Source organism: Macaca nemestrina, chromosome 13, assembly GCF_043159975.1.
Source record: "Macaca nemestrina isolate mMacNem1 chromosome 13, mMacNem.hap1, whole genome shotgun sequence".
Classification (NCBI taxonomy): Eukaryota; Metazoa; Chordata; class Mammalia; order Primates; family Cercopithecidae; genus Macaca; species Macaca nemestrina.
In genome coordinates this window covers 9,617,916-9,640,671 of record NC_092137.1, presented here as the reverse complement: position 1 = coordinate 9,640,671, position 22,756 = coordinate 9,617,916, and the positions used below count along the sequence as shown (strand labels likewise).

General features: G+C 45.8%; 2 protein-coding genes across 7 annotated transcripts in view; one reads left to right on the top strand and one right to left on the bottom strand.

Annotated features, from left to right (window-relative positions):
* The window catches only part of LOC105486511 (ADAM metallopeptidase domain 17), a 68,921-nt gene extending 62,435 nt beyond the window's left edge, over nt 1–6,486 (top strand). For all 3 annotated transcript variants that reach the window (XM_071076204.1, XM_071076205.1, XM_071076206.1), the window contains 5 exons: nt 1,043–1,173; nt 1,982–2,060; nt 2,857–2,945; nt 4,979–5,029; nt 5,602–6,486. In XM_071076204.1, coding sequence (XP_070932305.1) covers nt 1,043–1,173; nt 1,982–2,060; nt 2,857–2,945; nt 4,979–5,029; nt 5,602–5,943 — 692 coding nt within the window. In that variant the 3' untranslated portion in view covers nt 5,944–6,486. The remainder of the gene's footprint in view (nt 1–1,042; nt 1,174–1,981; nt 2,061–2,856; nt 2,946–4,978; nt 5,030–5,601) is intronic.
* A 1,089-nt stretch (nt 6,487–7,575) lies between these two features.
* LOC105486510 (isoamyl acetate hydrolyzing esterase 1 (putative)) lies at nt 7,576–21,425 on the bottom strand. 4 transcript variants are annotated; one of them, XM_071076209.1, is made up of 7 exons: nt 20,877–20,994; nt 19,946–19,998; nt 17,630–17,778; nt 16,840–16,958; nt 14,547–14,708; nt 11,438–11,556; nt 7,576–7,882 (listed from the first exon to the last, which is right to left on the bottom strand). In XM_071076209.1, exons 5-7 carry the CDS (start codon nt 14,650–14,652, stop codon nt 7,700–7,702), a joined length of 408 nt encoding a protein of 135 aa, XP_070932310.1. In that variant the 5' UTR covers nt 14,653–14,708; nt 16,840–16,958; nt 17,630–17,778; nt 19,946–19,998; nt 20,877–20,994; the 3' UTR covers nt 7,576–7,699. The 4 variants fall into 4 exon arrangements, with proteins under 4 accessions (XP_070932310.1, XP_011747709.1, XP_024650077.1 ...); XM_011749407.3 differs by lacking the exons at nt 16,840–16,958; nt 20,877–20,994 and adding an exon at nt 21,269–21,425; XM_024794309.2 differs by lacking the exon at nt 16,840–16,958 and having other exon boundaries at nt 20,877–20,988.
* Nucleotides 21,426–22,756: the final 1,331 nt, after the last annotated feature.

The following is a 22,756-nucleotide window of genomic DNA, read 5'->3' as shown; positions in this document are numbered from 1 at the left end:
TGGAAGCACAGAGCCCGACACAGTAAAAGCCCAAGAAATATTTTATAAATTAGTGAATGATGGAAAGGTTTTCTTTCTTTTTTTTTTTTTTTTTTTTGAGATGGAGTCTCACTCTTACCCAGGCTGGAGTGTAATGGCACGATATCAGCTCACTGCAGCCTCCGCCTCCCAGGTTCAAGTGATTCTTGTGCCTCAGCCTCCTGAGTAGCTGGGACTACAGGCAAGCACCACCACACCTGGCTAATTTTTTAATCTTTAGTAGAGATGGGGTTTTGCCACGTTGGCCAGGCTGGTCTCGAACTCCTAGCCTCAAGTGATCCGCCCACCTTGGCCTCCCAAAGTGCTGGGATTACAAGCGAGAGCCACTGCTCCCGGCCTTTTCTGAAAAGGATTTCTTTTTGCTTGTTTTTGTGTTCTAGTTGATTTCTTTCTTCTCCTAAGTATAAATAGGGTTTAATTTTCTGGCATTTCTACCATTCCTGTGTATACCCACATGGCTCACAGATGCCCAGTGTTTTATCCCGTGACCTGTCAGAGCTGTTCTTGGTGGAGGAGTTGTGGAGCTTTGGCTGTAGGGCTCATGCCCTGGGGTCACTTAGCTCTCCACCCAAGGGTGGACAGCTGTGTCCCAGCTGCTCTCGCTTTCAGGGAGCCAGTGTGGGCCCTGAGGGGCACACTTTAGACTGAAAAGCCAAGCACTGAAGTGGGCAGGGTAACAAGAATGTTGGGACAAAGGGAAACATTTAGAAGAGCATTGTGAGAGGCTTGAAGTGGAGAGAATAGTTAGACTTTTAAGAGACGTCTTTCATCTAGAACGGATTTTTCTCTGTATTTTTTTTTTTTAAACCTTGTGGCCTCTGTCACTGAAGGCTGAGGAGTGTGACCTCAGAAACTACTCCTTGGTGCGGGCTATGGATAGTATTAGCTATTGAAATAAAAAATAAATGTGATTTCTTGCCTCTTTGGGACCATGGTCAGGGAGGAAAGAGGAGACAGGAGGTCTCAGAACAATCCAGCTGTCAATGCGTGTTCTCTGTTCTAGAAACTGACAACTCCTGCAAGGTGTGCTGCAGAGACCTTTCTGGCCGCTGTGTGCCCTACGTCGATGCTGAACAAAAGAACTTATTTTTGAGGAAAGGAAAGCCCTGTACAGTAGGATTTTGTGACATGAATGTGAGTATTTATGTCCAGCTTTTTCTGTAACAGCCAGATAGGAAGTTTTTATTTTGTAAGTACTTGATTTTGCAAATAAAAAGAAATCAAAACACAAATGGGGCTACATCCTTCTGGCCCATTGTTATCTATGAGTATTACTTAGGAGGAGAAGACAGAGTGCTTTCAGGTCCCTGCCTGTAGTTTCCTTCCATAGTGGGAGGCTTCGAGCCCAGAGACTGAGAAGGACTGGGGTGGGGACTTTATGGTAAGGTTGGTTGGTTTTAGGCAGTGGGTCCTAATTATGTTTTCCTGGATTACTTACAGAATTGACTAAGATTGCAAAATTATTCAAGGTGTGATTTTGAAACAGGTGCTGAATGAGTAGGAAAGACGTAGAAGACTGCTTGACTTACTTAAGCCAGACCCTTTTGTTCTCTAGAGAAGCATAATTTTTCTCATGCAGAATGATGGGAGAGGGTTTCAAGGTTTAAGAGTCTTCACAGGGAGTCTGGCTGTGTTCTTCACTGTCCGCTATGTATGTGTAGAGTCCTTACTGGAATGCCTCATCTTTAGCAAACTGGTTTTCTTGATTTTTGTCTCCTGGTAATTCTAAATCACTTGTTAAAATGGACTAATTATCAAAGGGTTAATGACAGCATGTCCTACTTTCTGGGGTACTCATTACGCTGAAGTTATTGCCTTGTGTCAAAGATGGGAAAATGTTTGATTTTAATGAAGCCCTTTACATGTCAGTTATTTTTATAAAGCTACATTGCTTCTGAATACATTGTGTTTGGGAATGATGCTGTATGTTTTTTCTTCATAGGGCAAATGTGAGAAACGAGTACAGGATGTAATTGAACGATTTTGGGATTTCATTGACCAGCTAAGCATCAATACTTTTGGTAGGTGATTTCCCCAGATTATTTACTGAGAGCTGAGTTGATTTCTGTGATGACATTAGAAAAGTGTGCTTTCAGAGTGATATGCTCTAATTCTGCAGTAGAAGGTGGAAATATTCACTACTTTTGTTATGAAACAACTTTGTTGGCTAGAATAAAATGAACTCATAGATAGTCTGTCCCCGTGGAGCTTGGAGGCACAGATTTTCTGACAAGGGAAATAAAGTCAAAATATTGGCTTCCTTCTTTACCCAAAAATATACATGTGACTAGCATAAGCATAGTTTAATGCTATAGACTGAATCCTGATTGATGTAAGAGTGTTTGTTTGACTGAATGCTATATACTGAATCCTGCTTGATGTAAAAGTGGGCCTCATATTTTGCAGAAGCAGGCAAAATCATGTCCTCATGATTTTATCATGATTTTATCATGTCCTCACAGTTCCATAATTTAATCACAAATAATATCCAGGTAACAAAAACTTTGTCTTCTTAAGCATTTACTAGTAGTAGCAGTCTATATGATTAGTTTGTTGACACAGTTACTCCAGGTAGCATGTTGAATATTCTGCAATCTCTTCCTATCAGCTAGTATACGAGGGCTGTTTCTTTAAAAGCACTTGGTAAGGAGAGATGGCCTGGTGTAATATAGTCAGCACGGACACTCTTCTCAATACTGTGTCGGTAGGAGTGTCTAGCCAGCAGCTCTGGCATATGATGGTAATATCCTAACAGCATTTCACTTTAGATTTGTGAAGTACTTGGTCAAGACATTCACTGTTTGGAATTGTTCACAGGAAAGTTTTTAGCAGACAACATCGTTGGGTCTGTCCTGGTTTTCTCCTTGATATTTTGGATTCCTTTCAGCATTCTTGTCCATTGTGTGGTAAGTCACCAACTTTTAAGTAATTAAATATTTAAATGTTGATCAACTCCAACCATGTAATCTTTGGAAAAGATAAAACTTGTTCTTAGCAAAGTCTGGGCTGGTATTTCCAATAACTTTGGTGTTATTCCTAGGGGAACATATAGAAAGCTTAACTAACAGTCTTTAAAAAAAAATACTATTTGGCCGGGCGCGGTGGCGCAAGCCTGTAATCCCAGCACTTTGGGAGGCCGAGATGGGCGGATCACGAGGTCAGGAGATCGAGACCATCCTGGCTAATACGGTGAAACTCCGTCTCTACTAAAAAATACAAAAAACTAGCTGGGCGAGGTGGCGGCGCCTGTAGTCCCAGCTACTCGGGAGGCTGAGGCAGGAGAATGGCGTGAGCCCAGGGGGCGGAGCTTGCAGTGAGCCGAGATCGCGCCACTGCACTCCAACCTGGGCAACAGAGCGAGACTCCGTCTCCCAAAAAAAAAAAAAAAAAAAAAAAACTATTTTTGTGTGTTGGTGTTTTAATATATAAATTTCTTAGGAATTTTATACTTCTAAGCCTAGGAGACTGTTTAACTGGATTTGTCCAGGTCCTTTGATGAGTAAAGCCCTTAATTAAGGGCATTTCCAGGCTGACTTTGTTGCAATAGAGCAAATATCAAACTTCGGCATTTCAGATGTTCCCCATATATCATATAGATTATTGGCAGCAGATGGCTATGTCTGCAGAAGTAGGATGTAGGGACTGGGGCCCAGCTGTCATATAGAATATTTACATCTTCCCCAAAATGTAGGAGTAAGCAGTCTTTTCTGTTCTCATTCAGAATCAGTAACAGCTACAAGTTGAATTGGGCTTTGACTAAGGAACTCCTGGTCCTTTATAAATTTGAGGCCCCTTTTCATAACTGTTCTTACAAATCCATTCACTTGCATCTGTGGGGAATGGGGATTTGTCTACTGTAGAAATGAGAAAGTCAGACCCAGGCTTCCAAATTTCTTTTCCCAAACTCTTTCATAGTGGCCTTGCTATGAGCATTTAAAAATTCCAGCACAACTCTGATGACAAAGGAGTTTTTCCTGCTGCCTTCCTTTCCTTTCCTGCTGGCTTCTCCTGCCTAGGAGCCATCTCACAGAGCAGCTCTTTCTCGGGGTGGTGAGCATGATGGGTGTAGGGAGGAAGATCTCTAGGGAGTACTTCTGCTGAAGAAAGCTGAAGGTGATGTGCTTGGCTTTGACAGATGTCTCTGGATGACAGTGCCATCCATCATGATTGCTTTTATTAGAGGATGGAACCTATTTTGTTTACAGGGATGTTGCACACGTGGACAAGGCATGACCCTTGATTTCAGAGCAAAGCCTCTGACAGGAGGGAGGGCCATGGCTTGTTTCTGGCCATAGAATACATTGATGGTATCCAGACAGGAAGCCTAGTCCTGGACAGAGGTCCTTGCCCTTTGTTGCCTATTATGCTTCAGCCACAGGCAGGGATGGGGCAGCAGATGGCATGTGGTCAGCCTTCTGTAGAAGTAGGACGTAGGGATTGAGGCCCAGTTCCTCCAGCAGAGCATGGTCCACAGAAACTGGAGACAGCTAAGAAGAGAGTGAGGCCGTGGGCCAGAGCAGTGTGAGGGAGGCTGCAGGCCCAGCCACCTAGGTCTTCCTACCAGCCACCCTTCCAGTCAGTGCGGTCCTGGTGTATCCAGCATCTGGGACATTTGTCATGTCATGCATAGGAAGATGCCCTTGTTATTCCCCTGCCCACAGAGGGATAAATTTCTCAGAAAACATAGTACTGAAACCTTGCCTCTTTTTGTACTTAATGCCAAAATGTATTTCCTTTGAGTGCAAAGCAAACACTTCTAGACTGGTGGCATAACTAAAGCTTGGGTGAGAAATGGATTATCTGTTGAGCCTGCTATCCTACAACTCAGGTTCTAAGTTCTTCAGTTAGTGTTAGGAATAGCCTGTGAGGAAATAGTACTCACTAACTGAATTGCATTTGTAGGGAATGACCTACCTTCTTGCTCTTCCTTTCTTTCTAGGATAAGAAATTGGATAAGCAGTATGAATCTCTGTCTCTGTTTCACCCCAGTGTAAGTATAACATATGAAAGGAACACAATCTTTGCCTGGTCTTTAAGGCCCTGTTAGGCAAAGACCTTCAACTGACCCAGCAAGGCTTTCATTGGCTGATGGGAGGTCATGCTGCCGCAGGAAGGGGCTAGGTTGGAATGTTTACCCTCCTGACAACAGTGATGGTGAGCTTTCATCAGTCGCATGGATGGAGATTTAAAGAGCTGTGCTGTCCCCCTCCCAAGCCATAAGGAGCAATTTAGCCATTCAACACTTAATATTTTGAGATCAGTCTCTTGGGATCTTACTTTGAGAGGTTTGAATCCTCTTTTGGGTCTTCAAATGGCAAGTTTTCAGGATGCTTGAAAGCTAGTAATTAGTTTTTGCCATTAAAAGTAATGTCATTAATTACTTTTGCACCAGCCTAGTATTTTTTAGTCACTTCTTAGGTTGAGTGAGCCTCACCTAGCACTTTTTTGCCAAGAGGCATCACAGTACCAACAGAATAAGAGGCTGTTTGATGGGTAAGGTTGGAGCTGTGAGGACCCCTGATTAATCTTTTATTCCCATCAATTGAACCCATGTCTTTGCAGAATGTCGAAATGCTGAGCAGCATGGATTCTGCATCGGTTCGCATTATCAAACCCTTTCCTGCACCCCAGACTCCAGGCCGCCTGCAGCCTGCCCCTGTGATCCCTTCGGCACCAGCAGCTCCAAAACTGGACCACCAGAGAATGGACACCATCCAGGAAGACCCTAGCACAGACTCACATATGGACGAGGATGGGTTTGAGAAGGACCCCTTCCCAAATAGCAGCACAGCCGCCAAGTCATTTGAGGATCTCACGGACCATCCGGTCACCAGAAGTGAAAAGGCTGCCTCCTTTAAACTGCAGCGTCAGAATCGTGTTGACAGCAAAGAAACAGAGTGCTAGTTTAGTTGTGAGCTCTTTATAGATTTGACCTACAATCACAGCTTATATTTTGTGAAGATTGGGAAGTAAGGAAGTGACTTAACAGCAGATGCTGGTCATGTGTTTGAACTTCCTGCAGGTAAACAGTGCTTGTGTGATTTGGCCCTTCTCCTTTTGAAAAGGTGAAGGTGAATCTAGCTTATTTTGGAGGCTTTCAGGTTTTAGTTTTTTAAATATCTTTTGACCTGTGGTACAAAAGCAGAAAATACAGCTGGATTGGGTTATGAATATTTATGTTTTTGTAAATTAATCTTTTATATTGATAACAGCACTGACTAGGGAAATGATCAGTTTTTTTATACACTGTAATGAACCGCTGAATATGAGGCATTTATTTGTGAAGACAACTGGAACACAAGAGGGTTTGCCTTTAAAAACAAAGGAGATAAATCTAGTTCTACATTGTCTCTAAATTATGGGTCTATTTCTAGTTACTACCCTGAGTTTTTAAGTAGCAGGGAAAATATACATCTAAATTTAGAAATCATTTGGGTTAATATGGCTCTTCATAATTCTAAGACTAATGCTCTCTAGAAATCTAACCACCTACCTTACAGTGAGGGCTATACATGGTAGCCAATTGAATTTATGGAATCGACCAACTGTTTAGGGCACTGATTTGCTGGGCAATTTTTCTATATAAGTATCTTCATGTATCCCTGTTACTGATAGGGATACATGCTCTTAGAAAATTCACTATTGGTGGGGCGCGGTGGCTCATGCCTGTAATCCCAGCACTTTGGGAGGCCCCAGCACTTTGGGAGGCCGAGGTTGCGCCACTGCACTCTAGCCTGGGCTACAGAGAGAGACTCTGCCTAAAAAAAAAAAAAAAAAAAATTCACTATTTACAAAACCTAGAATATTTACAAAACCTAGAACATTTAAAATACAAAGATTGCCTGTTTTCAAACACTAGTGAATAAGAGGGTGAAATATTTAACAACAACAGGTTGTTTTGAATAGGCTGAGGTGTGATGAGACAGAATACTACCTGCCCTTAGGGTTGGAGGCTGTCTCCACAAGCAGATATTTGAATTACTCTTACTTTATTGCTGCAGGATTCTGGATGGGCTGCATTTACTGTGTGAAGGATTGAAAATCATTAACCTGAATTCTGATTTCTATAAATTGCCATTAAAAGCTTTTTCCCCCTAAGAACTAGAATGTGCTCACCAGCTAAAACATTTTAACTTGTAAACTTTGAGGGCAATTAACCAAGCCTGTGACTAATCATGTCCTCCCATCCCCCATTTCCAAGGACATTTGTTACTCAGATACTTGTTATGCTAATACTTGAACTTGTACCTTATGGTATTTGCTATCTTTTAACTAGTCATGATATTCTTATACTTTACACTTTTAGAATTTGATACAAGGTGAGTGGGGTGTGTGGGTGTATGTATGAGTGAAACTGTTCTCAAAAGAATATAAGAAAACCATTTTTATAAAATTGTGACTTTAAAAAAAAAAGTCTTTACTTCATCATTTATAGAATTAACAAGCTGCTCAGGGTGTATTTTGTAGCTATAGCACTGATACCTGCATTAACAAATACTGTCAAAACACAATGGACCTAAGTACAAAACTTCCCTGTAAAATCCTAATACTTTTATTATCAGTGGCAAAGGTTTAAGCCTGGGGAAAAAAGGGTACCTCTATGTATTGGCAACTTTGAGTTCTGTAGATTAACAAGCAGACTTGGGTCTCCTGTGATTGGCTAATGGTCTCCATCTCCCAGCAGACTTAATTCAGGTTTTGCTTCTGCTACATCCCGCCAGTAAGGAAGCAACAAAGGCAGAGAAGAGACCTTTTTCTCTATCAAAGGCCAGAGATGCGAGAACAAAAATTCATTCCCCTTTGGAGACAAATGTAGTCCATCTGATAAATAAGATGAGAAGTCCTAGAAGGGAGAGAAATTGGTTAAAGGTAGGTAACTGGCCAGGTGTGGTAGCTCACCCCTGTCATTCCAACATTTGGGGCCAAGGATACTGGAGGACAGGAGTTTGAGACCCTGTGTCTATAAAAAATTTAAAAAATACAAAATTCAGCTGGTTGTGGTGGCAAACACCTGTATTCTCACCTACTTGGGAGGCTAAGATGAGAGGATCACTTAAGCCTAGGAGTTCGAAGCTACAGTGAGCTGTCATCGCACCACTGAGCTCCAGCCTGGGTGACAGAGTGACTGTCTCCCCCCTCCCCCACCCCCCCCCCAAAAAAAAGCGGGGGAGGGAGGGTAGAACTTTTCTAAATGCCAGCGTGTACCATATTCTCTCATTTGTGGCCCTGCGACAAAGATCACCAGCCCCTTTCATTGTAGGCATCTGACCAGAGTCGTCTTGGACTACAGTAGCACTGATGTGCTATTTACATAGGTGTTTGAACACACAGAGAACCCTTACTAGTGTCGTAGTGCTATCTCCATATTATAGAATTAAGTTTCATGAAAGTCACTCACCATTAAGTGAGCTGGGACCTCATTCCAGGTCTTCTGAGTCGTATGACATGATTCTCAGGTTATTTCAAAGAACCTTAACAGGTAAATATGGCTTAGTAACGTAATCAGCAAAAAATGAAAAATTTGGTATTAGGAGTGTTCAGGGGCCCCATGAGTCAATATTGTTTTTGACTCTAGGCAGGTTTTTAGGTGGAAAGAACTTGTACCATCTAACGTGGAATAGTAATTGCTGGGACACGGGAGTCCAGTCTCCCTCCGCTCCCCTGAACTCAAGAGTATATATGTATTTTTGGAGACAGGGTCTTGCTTTGCTGCTCAGGCTGGAGTGCAGTGATGTGATCATGGCTCACTGCAGCCTCAACCTCCTGGGCTCAAGCGATCTTTCCAGCCTCAGGTCCCTGAGTAGCTGGGACTACAGGCACGTGCCAGCATACCTGGCTAATTTTTGTGGTTTTTTTTAGAGATGGGTGTCTCATTTTGTTGTCTAGGCTGGTTTTGAACTCCTAGGCTCAAGTAATCCTCCCACCTCGGCCTCACAAAGTATTGGGATTACAGGCATGAGCGGCTATACCAGGCCCTGAACTCAAGAATTTTATCCATACAGCCATTTCTTTCTTGGGGAAGAATCTTACTAGCCAAGAGCTCTGTTAGAATCTGGGTGGCCAACTAGCTTACGTGACTTTTCTTTTTTGAGCTGGAGTCTCACTCTTGTTGCCCAGGCTAGAGAGCAATGGTACAGTCTCGCCCTACTTCAACCTCTGCCTCCCGGGTTCAGGTAATTTTCCTGCCTCAGCCTCCCAAGTAGCTGGAATTACAGGTGCCTGCCACCACGCCTGGCTAATTTTTGTATTTTTAAGTAGAGATAGGGTTTCACCATGTTTGCCAGGCTGGTCTCAAACTCCTGACCTCAGGTGATCCACCCGCCTTGGCCTCCCAAAGTGTTGGGATTACAGGCATGAGCCACCGTGCCCGGCCCTATGTGACTTTTAATAGACCAGAAATGTAGATGCTATCATACAATACTAGCACTTCTTCCTCGGCCTTGGCTTTCTCATCTAGACAGCTGGAGATGAGATGATCTCTAAGGACGACCCTCCCAGTTTTTTTTAGATTGAAAAAGACATGTGAGCAAAACTAGCCCAGTAGTTTGTGTTTCCTTTCCTCGAGTAGCATAACTTTTCTACATAATCTAAGGTGGAATCTTAGACAACAGAACTCTGGATGTTGACCCCTTTGGCACTCAAGCTGCCAAGGCCCCTCCTGATCTGGGAATTCTGGAAGGTTCCAGTGCACTCAGGGTTTCAGAGGAAGACTAGAAGCCTAGGGTCCAGATTTACTTAGGCTCTCAGAGCCTCCAAAGGTGACTAGTGACTCAGCATCCACGTGGTGGTATGACTTCCCCACTGGTGACTAATTTCCCTATTGCAGATGTGTAATAAATGTGTAGGTCATTGGAAGGATTGGTATGGATTAATATTTAGGGGAAGAGGAAAAAGTTGGCACTTGGGTTAGTAATTCTTGGTTCTTTTCTATGTTGCTTTGTCCAAGTAGCCTAAACCTAACAGCTAGGAATAGAGGAAACCGGTGGAGCTGTGAGTCTTCCTGTTTGTCCAAAGAGCTTTCCGCACACTGGATCCTTCCTTCCCCTGAGTACTTCAAATATCAGTCCCATCAAAGCTTTCTCTCTGGATCCCAGCACAGCAATGACATGGCCTTTCATGTGCCCTGCTGAACAAGCTCTTTACAAAAGAGTAGTGCAAGGTCACAGAAAAATTTAAAAAGACCAGTGCCTATCTACCCCTCTTCACCAGTATCTGTGTGGAACCTGAATTTAGCCATACCTTTCCTCACCCTAACCTCTGGCCACCACTGACCTGTTCTGTCACTGTAGTCTTGCCTTTTTTTGTGGGGGGTGGGGTGAGACAGTCTCCCTCTGTCCTCCAGACTGGAGTGCAGTGATGTGACCTCTGCCTCCCGGGTTCAAGCGATTCTCATGCCTCAGCTTCCCGAGTAGCTGGGATTATAGGCGCCCTCCACCATGCCCAGCTAATTTTTGTATTTTTAGTAGAGACAGGGTTTTGCCATGTTGGCTAGGCTGGTCTCAAACTCCTAAACTCAGGTGATCCGCCTGCCTCGGCCTCCCAAAGTGATGGGATTACAGGTGTAAGCCACGGTGCCCGGCCCAAGTCTTGCCTTTTTGAGATACCAAACAGATGGACTTATGTAGTATGTAACCTTCAGAGACCAGCTTCCTTCCCTCAAACACCTCTGAGAGTCACCCACATTGCTGTGCATGTCAGTCCGTTCTCTTTATTGCCGAGTAGTATCCCATTCCATGGACACACCAGTTTCCCTATTCATCCACGGAAGGACACTGGGGTGCTTCCAGCAGGTAGGAATAATGCTGCTGTCAACAGTCACACCCAGGTTCTGGGTGAACCTAGTTTTCATTTCTCTGGGGCAGATAACTCAGGAGTGGACTGCCAGGTCCTCCCTAAGTCTATGTGTGACTGCATAAGAAACCAGCTGTCTCCTGAGTGGGTGCACCATTCTATGGGACCTGCTTTTTACCTTTTATATTTGTGCTTTCAGGCTTTAAAACAAAGTAACTTAATTAGAACTACATATCTCCCACCGTTTTATTAGCCAATACTGTATTTAAATTCATTGTTTTATCTATTAACAAGTTTTAGCTTTCTGCCATTCTCTATATGAAAGAAGAACTTGGCCTCGATGTTCATAAATATGAACCATGTTTTGCTCATTTACACCACTGTGTACTAACTCCTAGCCAAGGAGCCTGGCTGAATAAGCTGCTGGGCTTGTGACCGTCCTGAAACCTCCATTCCTCCCCTCCCCCAAGCCTTTTTGTTTTCATTGGCTTAAAGGGATGACTGTCTTAGCTAAGCAGAGCCTTTCTAGGGAAAGCTGCTGCACACACACCTGGTTTACTTCTGTGTGATCCTATTTAGCCCGAGAGGACTGAGCAAGCCACCATACCTGGCTGTCCTGCATCAGGGTCCACAGGTCAAGTACGTCAGTCCCACAGTCTTGGGCCACTTGTAAACACGCATTGGCATATTCACCAACAACAGAGTTCAGGCGATTTAGTTTGCAACCTATTGAAGAGAAGAAATTGAGGTGGCAGTTGATAAACCCAAGTGCTGGCCCTTGTGTAAGTTCTACTGCACTCATCTAGACAGTTTTGAAATGCCATTAAATGTTGACCTCACTTGGGCCAGCCCCAGGGTTTAGGGTATATGTTGATGAGCCTTGCAGGTTACTGGTGTGCTGCTCTACCCAGCAGAGGACAAGGTACAGTTGGAAGGAGCCGCCTTTAGTGGTAACCAGAGCCTTCGGAAGCGCCAGGGAGGATGTTCGAGAGGACACCTTGAACAGAGGCACAGAGGCAGAAAAGGCCCAGGAGGGCTGGGCTGCTTGGAGAGTGCCGGCTGCAGGAGCTGGGCTGGGGGCGGGTAAGGTCTGCACTGGTAAGAAATGCCAGGCCATGGAAGCTGAATGCTATGCTGACACCGCTGGCTTGTTACATGAAACAGCTGCACCGCAGCACAGCAAAATCATTTGTAGGCCTCAGACAGAGATCTACATTTTGATGCCTACAATTTTTACTAAATAGCTGTGTGCCTGAACAGCTTGCTTAACCGTCCTGAAGCTTTCTGCATCCTTATGATGACAGTGCCTACCTAGTTGCAGGAATATTGACAGGATTAAGAGACTAAACTCCAGCAAAGCAACTAGCACAGAGCTACTGAGTGTATCTAACAAGCGCAGGCTGCCTCATCCTCCCAGGGAGCCGCACCAGGGAAGGCTGGAGTGCAGTATCTGGGGATTGTGCTAGGTTGGTTTGGAGGGTGGGGCTGGGGCTAGGGGAGAAGGCTCAGGAGGCTGCAAACAGGACAGTGAGGGCTGGCAGGAGGTGGACTACAGAATGGTATTAAAGAGAAAGCATGAGGTTATGGGCAGCTAGAGGCGGGCCACAGGAAGACCTATGCTGGCACAGGCTCTACGTCACAGAGATCTATTCACCGGCTTTCATACTTGGGATCAATTGTTTATAAAATTCACCTAGATTATAACTAGCTACCCCATCCCTACCAAAAAAAATTAAAAAATTAGCTAAGCATGGTGGCACATGCCTGTGGTTCTAGCTACTTGGGAGGCTGAGGCAAGATGATCACCTGAGCCTAGAGGTCGAGGCTGCAGTGAGCTTGGAGCAAGCCACTGCACTATAGCCTGGGTGACAGAGCAAGACAGTCTCAAAAAATAACCAGCTGAATCTCTAGCGGACCAGTTATCGAGACCCCTCCTCTACCTGCTTTGCCCATCGCTGACCTTTTAAAAAGTCTGCATTGGGCTACATTCAAGGCTAGAAAGGGGAAATGAAATTAAACATTCAGAACTTCATATATACTATTTTCCTGGGAAACAGTAGACAAAAAGAAGTCTGAACAACTTCTGTGGACCGTGTTATGTAACATTTTTCCCTTCTGTTAAAGCCAAGACGACACTGCCCCCCAATCGGTTATGGCTGCAGGCCCAGAAGCAAGCTGGGGGTCTGCAGTTGTCTCCAGTGGAGCTCTGTGGGCCTTAAACGCCTCCCCTGCAGAACACTCTGGTATTTCACAACAATAGGGCCCGTCTGCCCTGATGTGATGCCCAGAGCCTACTGTCACCATGTCCCACAGGCTGGGGTTTCTCCCCAAGTTTGTCTGTGCCTCCAGTGTGTGGCACCCCTTGACATACGCTGTTTGTGACTTGAGAATGCATTGTATCCTCCTCTAAGGATGACAGGCCCTTTGAGAGCAAGCGACATAGCTACAACCCAACTGAACTGTAAACTTGTGTAACAGTAAGGACTTAGCTCTGAAGTCACACTTCCTGGATTTGATTCCGGGTTCTGTTACTGGCTGTGTGATCTTGGGCAGGTTCTGTCTTAGCCTCTCCAAGACTCAATTTCTCCACTGGTAAAGTAGGGACAGTAACAGTCTTCCATAAAGCTGTGGGATGCGTGCTATAGTGTGTATAAGAAACATCTGGTGTGCTGAAAATGGGCCCAGAAAGCTACCTAAAAATAATAGTTAACTTTGAGTCAGACCATACTTTGAGAAATAGCTGTTCTGTGTTACAAAGCCAATAATTTGTCCTAGAATGTTGAGTTCTGGGTAGCTTAGAAAACTTCCAGGCCAGGCGCGGTGGTGGCTCACGCCTGTAATCCCAGAACTTTGGGAGGCTGAGGCAGGCAGATAACCGGAGGAGTTCGAGACCAGCCTGGCCAACATGGTGAAACCCGTCTCTACTAAAAATGCAAAAATTAGCCAGGTGTGGTGGTGCACACCCGTGATCCCAGCTACTCAGGAGGCTGAGGCAGAATTTGCTTGAGCCCAGGAGGCTAAGGTTGCAGTGAGCCGAGATCATGCCACTGCACTCCAGCTGACAGAGCAAGACTGTCTCCAAAAAAAAAAAAAAAAAAAAAAAAAAAAAAAAAAAAAAAAAAAAAAAGATCTTCCATAATGCACATTTTCAACATTAACATTCAGCTGACCCTTGAACAACACAGGTTTGAACCGTGAAGGTCCACTTATGTGCAGAGGTTTTTCAATCAAAGGTGGATGGGAAACACAGCACTTGAGGGATGTGAGACCCAAGTATATGGAAAGCTGGCGACTCCTATCCGATCATTCCTATCCCAGCTTCACGTGTGCCAGGAAAAGCCCCAGGTGTGGACTTGCAAGTCAAGGCACATCAGCCCCCAGGCCCAGCCCCCACAGAGCACCACAGCTCTGCACAGTTGTCAGTGGCCTTCATGTGCACCTTGGAGCCTGGCAACTGTAAAGGTCAGCAGATGCCAGGCTCCCGGTTCCCTCCTGACCATCCAAAGCCAGAATCCCTTTTCTATGTCAAAAAAGGTCTCAGGTATGACATATTGGAAGCTATACTTTTATTAATTTTGGATGATTGAAAACAGACTGAAATGGACATACTGAGCCCATAAGAAACAGAAGCCCCAGGCAGGAAACCACTGTTTTATCAGAGTTCTTCCCTCAGCATTGCTATCCAGATTTGCTGAGACTGGCTGTGGTTTGTTTACCTTGTATGATGCACTCTTTTTCCCAGGCTGTTTCACAAAGTGGGGTCGGCGTGATGAGAATGACTCGATTCTCAGGGATGTCCACAGACTTCAGGTACTGCACCATGCTCTTTAAATTCGCAGCATACTCCTCCAGGGGAATGTGCTGCTTGGGATTCTCATCTGCTCAAGAGAAACAGGAGTACTCAACCATGCATATTTATTATAAGTGACCATTCAGGTGAACACACTTCTGCAAATGCCTGTTATTCATGATGTCACTGGGGGATTGTTTAACACCAAGGACACAGAAGGTTTTCTCCTTAATGAATTAAAATGTATAGTTCTTCATAAAACAAGACTTCAAAGGCTCTAACTAGGGGCACTGTAAGTACTCTTGTCTTTTCATCACTAGTATCCAGATGGTTATTAATTACGTTGAATTTGTAAAGAAATTAAAGATCCCAGCCTGTTGAGTGAGACGGCCTAGGTTCAAATCACTGGCTTTGTCACTCCTCGCCACAGAACCACGGATACTTAGCCTTTCTGTACCTCATTGGTAAAATGGAAGATGGTAATAGGGTCTCCCCTCCTAGGACTGAAAATCAAAATAGCTAAGAGTTCACAGCACTGAGAGCAGGTGCCTTCACAAAGCAAGCACTCAGTCTAAACAAATGGCACCTATGACTACTACTACTATTACTGCAAAGGAGTATTTTCTAGACAGGCTCTCACTGAAGTATTACAAGGGTCATTGTATACCATTTGCTAACCACATGTAAGTACAGTATCAAGAAAAAAAGAGTCACCAATGATCCTACCACCCAGAAAAGCACTGTTGGCATTTGGATGTATATCTTTCCAGTCTTTTCATGAAGATATGTACACTTTTACAAAAATGAGTTTGCACTGAAGATTATATTCACACTGAAGACTTTATATTTTGCTTTTCTCTACAGATTGTTTTAGAGACAGGTTCTCGCTCTGTCACCCAGGCTGGAGTGTAGTGTGATCACAGCTCACTGTAACCTGGAACTCCTGGGCCCAAGCAACCCTCCCCTCCCAGCTCAGCTTCCTAAGCTGGGACTAGCCAGGACGAGCATGCATCACCACACTTGGCAAACTTTGTTGCTGTTGAGACAGAGTCTCACTCTGTTGCCCAGGCTGGTCTCAAACTCCTGGCCTGGCCTCCCACTGTTGGGATTACAGGCATGAGCCACCATGCCTGGCTCACATAACATATTATGAGCTTTTCTGTGTCCCTAAATAGTCCTCAAAAAAATGGTATTTAGTTGTAGGGTGACCACACGATGTTCGTTTCCTTACTGTACAGCTTCTAATCTGCTGTTATAAATAGCAATACACGGCCAGGTGCGGTGGCTCACGTCTGAAATCCTAGCACTTTGGGAGGCCGAGGCAGGTGGATCACCTGAGGTTAGGAGTTCGAGACCAGCCTGGCCAACATGGCAAAACCCTGTCTCTACTAAAAATACAAAAATTAGCCAGGCGTGCTGGCAAGCACCTGTAATCCCAGCTACTCGGGAGGCTGAAGCAGGAGAATCATTTGAACCTGGGAGGTGGAGGTTACAGTGAGCCGAGATCTTATCACTTCATTCCAGCCTAGGCAAAAGAGCGAAACTTTCTCAAAAAAAAAAAAAAAAAAGGCAATACACAGAAATCTCTGCACATACATCTGGCTGCGTATCTGAATATTTCCTTAGGCTGAATTTCTACACGTGGGCAGTCCCTTGGCGCATACCGCCTCACAGCTTTCCAGAGGATTACAAACTATTCTCTCACCAGGAACGTAAGAGTTCCAATCTTATTTCATGCCTGTCAGCTATATGTATTACTGCTTCATATTGCTTTACTCCTATGAGTCAAAAATCAAAATACCTTGTTTTAATTGACATTTTTTAAGTTTTCACACATTTTCAAATATGTATTTGCTGTTAAATTTCTCCTTTTATCTGTTCCTGTCCTTTGCCTATACTTTCTATTGGAGTTAGTATTTTTCTTATTGATCTCTACACTAAAGACATTACTCTCGTCTGCCACATTTTTTGGATATTTTCCTTAACACACATCATTTTCTTTTTCAGTTTTTTCCTAGCCTAAGCTATTTTAAGTTTATTTCGTAAACCTGTTTTTCCTCTGTGGCTTCTTCCACTGCTCTTATACTTAGGAAATGTTTTTCCTTTTCCTAAATTTGATAAGAACGCATCTTTTTAAAAAATTCTGTTTTGAATTTTCTTACGGTTTTTGGTACAAGATAGAAAGTGAAGATTAATTTCTTCCCAAATAGAATGGTTACCGTGCAGGGTCTCCCGATGCCTGTAATCTAGATAATCTTTCTCGCAGGCAGCAAGAATTCCTCTTACTGCAGCTGTGTTCCTTCATGTCCAGCCTCAACGCAGATGCCTCCCAGCGTGCCTGTGAACAGCAGACCACACCACTTCTGTGGCACAAGTAGGGGCACAAAAGAAATTTCTGGAAGATGACTACCTCACTTCCCAAAAGAAAGGCTGGTTTTTCTTGTTTATAGAATGCAGAAGGCTTTTTTCAGGAGTAGAAAGGGAAGAAAGGCCTCTTACACAGCTAGCTTTCCTCTAGTCACAGCAGCAATTCTTCAGCAATCAAGCAGAGACCATCTCCTTTTCCAAACCCACACTCAACCACTGCCCAGGATTCAAGCCTAACTGAGGTCAGGGTGGCTGCTCCCCTGAGACACCCTCCCCCTAAGACACTCCACCAGCCGCATCAGTGTGATGCAACCACAACGTATCCTTAAGCTTTCTGCTGCCACATGCATCAACTAAAGAGAAAAACATTACAAACCTAGCATAGCACTAACAGACTAGAAAATATTTAAGTGTTTGCAAGATTAGGACTGCCAGCAACCGAGGCATGTAGAAACCAGGTCAAGAATAAAATCCACCAGTGTTAAAGCCAGGAATACATATAAACTCAAGGAACTCATAAGCTTGGCAAAACTGTATCTATTGGGAGAAAGTAAACAGTTGAAAAAAGTATATTAAATGTAAGTTTGCTGTAACATAAAAATGATTAAAAGTGAGCTAGAAGAACATAAAAAATGCTTTTACCTTTTAATGCACTGTCATTGGCCCCAAAGAAAATTGTAACTGCTACTGGGATGTCCAAGCTATTTCCTTTCCTGATTAATCTTGGAAGGATAATTTTGGCCCATCTGGTATTGTAACCTGAGAATCCACGATTCAGAACATCACATTTTCTGAAACGAAAAATTTTAAAAGATGAATTGTGGGCAAGAAGTGTTTATGGTCCCAGTAACCAGCCTTTAGTGAGGGTGTGCTCTCTGGGATTCTGAGCCCGTCACATGTCTCTAAGCCACCCCCAGGTTTCACTTTGATAGGAGCAAGAACATAGTTGAAGCATGCTAATCTTAAGCCTTTCAAAGATATACGTAAGTACACCATACTCCTCCATGAGAGGAGTAATTTTATATAAAGGGGCTGTGATGAAGTCTACAGCCTATTTGACTTCAAGCATGGTATAGTGGGGTGCTTTTAAAATGGAGTTCACAAAAGATAATCTCAGCAAGTATCTCAGGTAAAGTCACTAATATCCTGGAACTTAGTTTAGTTTATATTTAAATAGTCTATAGAATATTTGAGATTTCTGGTTTTGATTAGTTTTAGTATTCATTGTGTTTCAACTTAAACCGGTTCATTAGTAGGCTTTTTGTTTCCTTCTTAAAAATAGTTGGATTCACGGTACTGTAGGTGTAATGGGGGGGAGGGAAAAGCCGGGTTGTCTGGATTTATTCTTGGCTCCATCTGTGACTAGGTGTGACCCTGGGCGTGCTGTGAGCCTTCCTCACATGTCAAGTGAGGAGAACAGTTAAGGAACAGGAAGTAGGTTTAAAACCCCTCAGAGAATACCAGTCACATAAGAGGGACCCTTGTTTTCTTAGTCTTGGTAAAATGATATGATTTGGGATTTGCTTCAGAATAATCCAGAATAATCCATAGGAGGGATGGATGGGCTAATTTCACTCTTTGCTTCTGTAGATATTTAAAGTTGTCCATAAAGTTTTCTTAAAATGACTCCTGGGGTTCAATTTACGATTAGTAAATCAATATGGTTCATCTTGGTGTATTCACATTCCTATATGTGCATAACCAAGCAGAGAAGCTGGAGCACTAGTGGAGAACTGCAGGCCACCGCATTAGGCAGTGGGCTCCAAAGCAGCACAAGGGGACACTTTTTATGACACTACTCAAAGTTCTCAGGCGACATTTATAAACTGGAGAACATTAACCAAAACTCAGCCTGCCTTCAAAGTGAGATTGCTTTTGTCTGTAATGATACAATGGTGACAAGCCATTTTACAGAGTGAAATCACGATACGTTAAAATGAAGTGCTGGGCTGGGTGTGGGGGCAAATGCCTGTAGGTCCCAGCTACTCAGGAGGCTGAGGTGATGGTGGCTTTAGCCCCAGAGGTGAAGGCTGCAGTGAGGCCTGATCACAATGCTGCACTCCGGCCTGCGGGAGAGTTGTCGGGTGTCTGAGCCCAAGCTAAGCCATCATAACCCCTGTGACCTGCACGTATACATCGAGGTGGCCTGGAGCAACCGTTAAACCACAAAAGGAATGAAACAGCTAGTTCCTGCCTTAACTGATGACATTCCACCATTGTGATTTGTTCCTGCCCCACCCTTATCAATCGACCTTGTGACATTCCTCCCCTGGACAGTGAGTCTCAGGAGCTCCCCACAGAGCACCTCGTGACCCCCTCCCCTAACAACAGATAACCACCTTTAACTGTAATTTTCCACTACCTCCCCAAATCCTACAAAACTGCCCCAGCCCATCTCCCTTTGCTCTTTTCAGACTCAGCCCACTTGCACCCAAGTGAATAAACAGCCTTGTTGCTCACACAAAGCCTGTTTGGTGGTCTCTTCACATGGACGCGTGTAACAAGAGTGAAACCCCGTCACAAACAAAAACCATCAAAACCCAAAATAAAGTGCGGCAGAATTGTGACAAGGTGAGTCTCAGTCATGGCAGCACTTCAAAAAAAAAAAAAAAAAAAAGGCAAAGTAGCTTCCTACCAGTGTGGCGTGGCAGTAAAACCGCAAGCTCTGCGATCACAGCAGCTGGACTTAGATCTGTCTGCCGTTGACTAGCAAAGAGGCACTGGCCATTTACTTGATTTGTCTGAATCTGCCCAGCCATCAGAGCTCAACCCTAAAATATCTAATTGGTCAGACTGAGTGAAGACTAAATTTTTTCAGTTCCTTCTCCTATATATGATTAGGGAAGGCAAGCAAAATTAACAAAGGAGAAATGTTCTATTCAGAACTATCCATCCGTAAGATGGATCCCTAAGACATTTTCCATCTGCAAGTACTCAAGTATCGGAAACCACTCTCACCTGACCAGCTTGTCAGCCAGCGATGCTCCCCATCCACCCTGCTGGAAGGAAAACTGGAGGAAGAAAAGCCCATTATTACTTATGACTGTAACGGGGCATCTCAGCAAGGGCAGCTCTGATTGGCCAACTTCTGTTTTCTCCGCACTCCCTTCTTGGCTTTGATTGCCTCACTGTGAGGTCATTTTGGGGATTACAGGTAAGTACACCTGGCAGCACTTTAGCAGAGGGGGATTTTTCTCTATCAAAAGCTAAACAGCCTGTAATCCCAGCACTTTGAGAGGCCGAGGCGGGCGGATCACATGAGGTCTGGAGTTCGAGAGCAGCCTGCTCAACATGGCGAAACGCCGTCTCTACTAAGAATACAAAAATTAGCCCGGTGTGGTGGTGCACGTCTATAATCCCAGCTACGCGGGAGGCTGAGGCAGGAGAAACGCCTGAATCCGGGAGGCAGAGGTTGCAGTGAGCCGAGATCGCGCTACTGCGCTCCAGCCTGGGCGATAGAGCGCGACTCTGTCTCAAAAAAACCCGGGGGGAAAAAAAAAGCCAAACAGAAATCTAAGTTCAGGAAATAAAGTCAAAGGTCAGTGAGGAAACTGAAGGCCATGCCGCCTCACTGCTGTGCAGGTTACCGGGCTGAGGATCAACACTTTTTCATACACATTCCCATGGAATTCGGGAAGCCCCGACAGCCCCATATGCCTAAAACTAATGTTACCAGTTAGGGGCGTACACAGAAAACCTGGTGAAGCAAGTCCTAAGAGGACGACACACGCAGGAATGGACTTTCTACTCCCTCCCCGAAGTAAGAACCTGCATTATAGAAGACCGTTCCCTTCACGGGAGGTGAGAGGATCTTGGATGAAGGGATGGTCCTTTTCTACCTAATTCCTGAAGGCATTTTACTTCCAAGGTCAACCCCTAACGGCCCCACCTGTGCCCGCAGGGAGTGCGGCGAGCGGGTTCACGGCGCCTCCGCCCGGAGCCGACCGCGGGGCCTCCTGGGACACAGCGCGCGGTCGCCCTGAGTCGCTCACTGGGACCCGGAGGGGAAAGGCCGCTGCCCAGGAGGGCGCTGAAGGGACGACCGCGCATCTCGACCCGGTGGGAGGCGGCGAGGGGCGGGCAGCGCGGCCGGGTCCCCTCGCGTCTGTGCCGGGAGCCCTCAGGCGGCCACCAGGGGACCCGTCGCTCCTCCGGGGTCGCCACGGGCGTGGCCAGACCTCCGGCCCAGCCGTCTCAGGGGCCGAAAAGGACGGCGGGGAGCCTCGGCAGCGACCCCGCAGGGAGGCCGGGGCGGAAGGCCGAGCCTCGGGGCGGCGGTACCTGGGTGATGGAGTCCCCGAAGAGCAACAAGCGAGGCCAGAGCAGGGCGCTCCCGCAGCCCGCGGCCTCGCACAGCGCCATGGAGCCGCCGGTCGGGGCGGGGCGGAGCCGCCAGCCGAGAGAGGCGCCTGCGCAGTGGCCGCCCGTGGGTTCCAGGGGCAGGGCTCGTCCGGCACCCAAGCGGTCACTTTGGTGAGGCACAAAGGTCGTTGCCTCTCGGACACCGGAGTCCGTTTGCAAGAAGCTCGGCCTCCGCGCTTGTTCACTCACAGCAAGGCTGCCCCCAGGGAATCCGAAACCCGCGTCCCGCCGCGTGGTTCCCAGAAGAAAAGCGGTTCTGGGCCGCCCTAAGCGCACCCTGCGCTCCGCGAGTGCAGGTGCGTTCGGCAAAGGGCAGGAGTGTGTCCGCAGGACGCGCGGCGGGAACTACAGCTGGCCCTCGGTGGGGCGGAGGGCTGCTCCAGGCCCCCCTGGAAGAGGTCGTGGGGTGCGGGCGCGGCCTCCTGCGCCGGGCGTCACTCTGGAGGGCCTGTAACACCCAAGAGGGCGCAGGCACTGCGGAAACCCTGGCAGTACCTCGTGGTTCTGCGAATGATTAGGGAAAGCAGCTGCACGTTCAGTGCGCGCGCAGCCGCTTTTCTTTTTCCCGTCGTTGGGTGGATGCGCGGACCCCGCGGACGCACAGCACTGAGTTATTTCCAAGGGATTCGTCTGTTAAAACGTGGTTGTAATGCAACGTTCTTACCTCAACTGTGCAGTGAAGTTCGGCGGCCGAGCTAAAAACGGGTGGGAAGGATGCCTTGAAATCACAGAGCTGTAGATGAATAACAGAAGGGCCAGGGGAGCCGGCGCAGTAGGTTACTCATCCCAAGCTCGCTTGGATCACCTGGGGGAGCTTTATAAATAAGATCCAACCAAAGGCCCTCACTCCAGCCGACTAACTCACCTCCTGTTAGCAGGACTTGGGTACAGGTGCACTTGTAATGCACCCCACGTGATTCCCACGGGTAGCCCAGATTGAGAGGCCCTGCTAGAGGAAGCAAAGGTGCCTGGACTTCATCTTTATCACAAGGACTTCATTAAGGCCTTCAAGCAGCTGAGGCCCGAGGCCAAGTCTGTTCCAGGAATCAGCTGTAGGGGAGGAGATGGAGGGGGTTGCAGGAATTCCGAGGGGAGAGAAGACTTGGGCTCGAACAGCAGCAGTGGAGATGAAGACAGAGATTCAAGTGCTACTTAGAATCCTTATTATGAACTCAAATTGGTTACCCCATGGGAGAGGGTAACCAGCAGCGGTTGCTGTCGGCAGATCTTGATGGTTTCGATGGGAACTGCACATATATGCCTGGAAGAAGAATCCATAAATTCTAAAATAATGGGCAGTTTATTTAGTAGTTAGTTCTAGAATAATGGACAAATTAGTTGGCAATTTAGCAGTATTCAGGCTGTTGGAATAAAGGCCATTTGACATCAAAAGTAAACAGGCTCCCC